The sequence below is a fragment of the Gorilla gorilla genome, chromosome 9 (assembly GCF_029281585.2).
Source record: "Gorilla gorilla gorilla isolate KB3781 chromosome 9, NHGRI_mGorGor1-v2.1_pri, whole genome shotgun sequence".
Classification (NCBI taxonomy): Eukaryota; Metazoa; Chordata; class Mammalia; order Primates; family Hominidae; genus Gorilla; species Gorilla gorilla.
Window position 1 is genome coordinate 62,897,553 of NC_073233.2, and position 5,696 is coordinate 62,903,248.

Consider the following 5,696-nt stretch of genomic DNA (forward strand, 5'->3'; position numbering starts at 1 on the left):
TTTTAATTAGAATTGTTAAATTACATATTGAAATACAGAAAATGCATAGCACAACATAATATAATATGACTATATTTATTATTTATAATGGCTTCATTTAGATTGCTTTATGTAATTTAGAGAATACAACAATTATTTATCTTATATCTTAATACATTGATAATAATAGTAGGGATTACTATAGTTCTTTATTTTTTTTACCTTGTATATAGTATTTTAAAATGTTCTGGTTCTGTGCTGATCTTTTATCTGTGTTGTTTTTTTATTGTGATGAAATATACATAACATATTGTTGTGCAACTATCATCACTGCCCATCTCCAAAACCTTTTCATCATCCTAAACTGAAACTCCATACCCAACAAACAATAATTTTTTCTTACCCCCTCCCCTTAGACCCTGGTATCCACCAGTGTACTTTCTGTGTCTGTGAATATGACTATTCTAGGTGTCTTATAAAAGTGAGATCATAACATATTTGTCATTTTGTGTCTGGCTCAGCATGTCTTCAAGGTTCACCAATGTTGTAGCATTATCACAATTTCATTGCTTTTTAAGGTTGAATAATATCCCCTTGTATGTATATACTACAATTTGTTTATTCATTCATTAATTGATGGGCATTTAAGTTGTTTCCATTTTTTGGCTACTGTGAATAATTCTGCTATGAACATCAGTGTCCAAATATTTGTTTCAGTCTTTGATTTCTATTCTTTTGTGCATATACCCCAAATAACATTCACATTACCATCTGAAAATTCACCATCTGTCTTTCTCCATAGCTCTTTGACATGTATCATTAAAACTAATTTAATCTGAGGTACCTTTTTACAGATTAGGGGATCAACTGGGTACATAACATGATGTGTCCAGTTTTACTCATTACAATTTTAAAACCCTAAAAATAGGGACATATTCACGTAATTAACTCACAGGCAGAAATTGATGTTGGCATTTTCCCTAAGTTTCTGTAGATCTTGTACCTAATGAAATTTATAACCTCTTTTTCCATGGACTCTAAATTACTGTTTCTAATAAGGTATATGTGTAGGTGCATAAATTTACTTAGGAACTAGACTTTTCAGAATACAAGTTTTGATATTTTGTAAAAATTGTTACTCTGGGATACCTATCATGGATTCACCTTTCTGAGTATTTCTTAATGATTTACTTGTTCTCATTGATATTTTGTAAAAATTGTTACTCTGGGATACCTATCATGGATTCACTTTTTTGAGTATTTCTTAATGATTTACTTGTTCTCATTGATATTTTGTAAAAATTGTTACTCTGGGATACCTATCATGGATTCACTTTTTTGAGTATTTCTTAATGATTTACTTGTTCTCATTGAATATGTTAAGAAATTTGGGCTGGGCGCGGTGGCTCACGCTTGTGATCCCAGCACTTTGGGAGGCCGAGGCGGGCGGATCACGAGGTCAGGAGATCAAGACCATCCTGGCTAACACGGTGAAACCCCGTCTCTACTAAAAATACAAAAAAATTAGCCCGGCGTGATGGCGGGCGCCTGTAGTCCCAGCTACTCGGGAGGCTGAGGCAGGAGAATGGTGTGAACCCAAGAGGCGGAGCTTGCAGTGAGCCGAGATTGCGCCACTGCACTCCCTCCTGGGCCACAGAGCGAGACTTCTTCTCAAAAAAAAAAAAAAAAAAAAAAGAAATTTGAAAAATCTTACAAATGTTTCAATCAGATATATACTTTTTCATAAAATATATTGATAAAATACAGAATTTTGAATCATTCAAAGTGATAATTTTCAGTAGTTTAGAATAATAGTAATGCTCTTAAGAACATTTTAATAAGTGAAATATCTATTGAGTACTTAAAATGCTATAAACAAATAAGTGTTATAAGTACAAAATGTCAACAGGAGAGACTGTCCTACTGGAAGTTATCTCTTGAATGTTCAGATAGCTCCTATAAATTATGAGTACTCATTTTCCATTATAAATGCAGAATAGTTTCATAATTGCCAGTAAAGGTATTTAATTATGTATACATGCAACAAAATATCAGAATCCCCAAAGATGGAACTTCCAAGGAAGCTAATCTTACCTACTGACCTATCCTAAAGTTTAAAATCTGATTTTTTTATTTTTCTTTGGCCCAAATGTATAAAGATTCCTAGAAGCAAGTGCTGATACTGATGCTGAGTTACTTTTCTGGCCACCTCCTGATTGACAGCTCTGGGAATCTGATATTCTTCTGTTCTCAACTAATTCAGTTCCCTCAACCAAAATGCTTACCAATATTTCTTTCAGCTTATGGCCTTTACTTATTTCCATATGCCTTTACTAAGTTATCTCTTATTTTATTTATGTCTACACTTTTACTCTCCCTCTGATCCTTAAAGATGTCTTGGCTTGCTTTGATGCATAGATAGAATAATCTCCTGACTATCACAAATGATCATCACTAACACAGAGCATATTTAAAATAATCCTGCTAATACAAACTTGTGTATATGACACATAAAATTGGGCCTGGATCACATCTGAAAGGCCCAACAGATTATTTGATTTATTTTACTCAAGTGAGAATGAATATTTTGTATTTGGCATAAATTCCAATAACCAAGAACTAATAATATGAAAAAACCCTTATGTATTAATTACTTTAATAATTAAATAACCTTTAGCACATACTAATCCTGGTTTATATAAAAATGGTCTACCAGCAAAAATGTCATCATGTTGTCTAGGATACACGTGTCAATGATAAGAATCCAGAAACTCATTTATCTGGAAGGATCATTACATTTCCAGTAAGGAATTAGAAGGTGGGATGTGATTTTCCCGAGATGACTAAGCTCAAAATCAACTAATATTTTCAGATTTTTAGTATAGAATTATTTCTACTACACCATGATTTTGCCTGGAGTCTTTATTTTTGACATTCCAAATTAATCTGTAATTAGCCATGATCAGTCTTAAACAAATGCGAAAAGTGGGGAAAATGTCTTTGCATTGCCCCCCGACTTTGATTTGTATTACCTGCTTTTTTTCCTCTAATGACCTACGTTGTAATAGATGAAAATTCAGTGTGTGTGTGTGTATGTGTGTGTGTGTATGTGTAGTTTCTTTTCAAATAAAACTTTGCTTTCATTGGACTTTCATGGCTGGCAAGATTTTAATACATTTATTTCCACATACTTGCTCTCTGAGCTTTGAAATTTGGTTTAATAAAATTTAATAAACATTTAGTGAGCACTCACAATGTGTCTGGTTCTTTGAGTGAGTTATTCCTGGATTCTAGGAGCTCACAGTAGAGTGTTTCAGAATGGCAAATATCTAAACATTAGCCTGTAATCTTATGCTCCATATACTGGGTACTACTTTACATAAATATATAAGTAAAGTCAACACATATGAGACTGTTTTCTTGATAGATCATGGAAGGACAAAATCTGTTCAAAAAAAGATAAATACTATATAAATATCAAAAATACAGTCTCTTTAAGGGACGTTCTCAAGAAAGCAGCTCTATTTTGATCTGTAATAGATTATCTCACATATATATTCACTCACATATACCTTCCAGTTAAAATCATGAAGCCTCATCATTGCGGTTAAAGCAATACATTTGTATTTTTTAAAATTCTTTTTTTAAAATTATACTTTAAGTTCTGGAGTATATATGCAGAATGTGCAGTTTTGTTACATAGGTACACATGTGCCATGCTGATTTGCTGCACCAATCAACCCATCACCTGCATAACGTATTTCTCCTAATACTATCACTCCCCTAGCTCCCCACTCCCAAACAGGCCCCGGTGTGTGATGTTCCCCTCGCTGTGTCCATGTGTTCTCCTTGTTCAACTCCCACTTATGAGTGAGAACATGCAGTGTTTTGTTTTCTGTTCTTGTGATAGTTTGCTGAGAATGATGGTTTCCAGCTTCATCCATGTCCCATTTGTAAAAATGAAAAGGATGATTGTGGGAGGAGATTCTAAACACTTCTTTTCTAATGAGCTGCTCTGTGTGAGGCCCTGGTCAGGGAAAATGTGGTCGATAAGGCGTCACATTTTTGACGTGGAGCTTCTGACAAATAATCTCAGATTTATCATTGACCCTTTTGTTTGTAGGCTCCGACACCTGAGTCCAACACCTTCAGAAGAACACATGAAAAATAGGAACAATGTGACTGAATTTATCCTCTTAGGGCTCACACAGAAACCTGAGGGGCAAAAAGTTTTATTTGTCACATTCTTACGCATCTACATGGTGACGATAATGGGCAACCTGCTTATCATGGTGACCATCATGGCCAGCCAGTCCCTGGGTTCCCCTATGTACTTTTTTCTGGCTTCTTTATCATTCATAGATAACATCTATTCTACTGCATTTGCTCCCAAAATGATTGTTGACTTGCTCTCTGAGGAAAAGACCATTTCCTTTCAGGGTTGTATGGCTCAACTTTTTATGGATCATTTATTTGTTGGTGCTGAAGTCATTCTTCTGGTGGTAATGGCCTGTGATCGATACATGGCCATCTGTAAGCCTCTTCATTATTTGATCACCATGAATCGTCGAGTCCGTGTTCTCATGCTGTTGGCGGCCTGGATTGGAGGCTTTCTTCACTCATTGGTTCAATTTCTCTTTATTTATCAGCTCCTTTCTGTGACCCCAATGTCATTGACAACTTCTTGTGTGATTTGTATCCCTTATTGAAACTTGCTTGCACCAATACCTATGTCATTGGACTTTCTATGATAGCTAATGGAGGAGCGATTTGTGCTGTCACCTTCTTCGCTCTCCTGCTTTCCTATGGGGTCATATTACACTCTCTTAAGACTCAGAGTTTGGAAGGGAAACGAAAAGCTTTCTACACCTGTGCATCCCACGTCACTGTGGTCATTTTATTCTTTGTCCCCTGTATCTTCTTGTATGCAAGGCCCAATTCTACTTTGCCCATTGATAAATCCATGACTGTAGTTTTAACTTTTATAACTCCCATGCTGAACCCACTAATCTATACCCTGAGGAATGCAAAAATGAAAAGTGCCATGAGGAAACTTTGGAGTAAAAAAGTAAGCTTAGCTGGGAAAGGGCTGTATCACTCATGAGAATGTGACATTCATTCTTTCACAGAAGCAAGGAATAATTTCACTATCCTATCTGATTACATTTCTGTTATCATTTCCTTTTAGTTTTTTAGCTTACTTATTCTGAAGCAGTCATATAAATTAATATTTGTCTAAGTGTAATATGTTACACCCATTACAGACCAAGAGAATTGCATAGGTTTAACAGTGTGTACTGTTTTTGTAATCATACTGTGTTAAGATTCTTTGGTTGATAACAATATTTAGTTTTATTTCAAGCTCTTTTTTATTTAAAAATCATTTATTTATTTTTCTTTTTTATTTATTTTAAATTGACAATAATTGGGTATATTTATGGAGTACAATGTGATGTTCTGATCTATGTATGCATTATAGAAAGATTTCATCAGTCTAATGAATATATCTGTCACCTCCCCAACATTGGTTTTTTGTGTGTGTTAACATCAAAAATCTATTCTTTATGGTCTGTGATATCTTCCTGGCACATATAAATGTGATCTAAGAAAATTTGTTCCCTTTCATCCAAGAGAATGATATATTAAACGTGAAAATTTAGATTGTTAAAAGAATATTAATCCAACAGTAAAAATAAATGTCTTGGTGAAATTAATGA

At 34.4% G+C, this 5,696-nt stretch overlaps 1 protein-coding gene across 1 annotated transcript; it reads left to right on the forward strand.

Annotated features, from left to right (window-relative positions):
- The first annotated feature begins 4,055 nt into the window (after positions 1-4,055).
- On the forward strand, positions 4,056-5,083 carry LOC101126816 (olfactory receptor 4A15-like). Its single transcript, XM_019035794.4, is given in 2 exon segments — positions 4,056-4,626; positions 4,629-5,083. Coding segments are annotated over 2 exon segments (942 nt in total). The 5' UTR covers positions 4,056-4,139.
- The last annotated feature ends 613 nt before the right edge of the window (positions 5,084-5,696 follow it).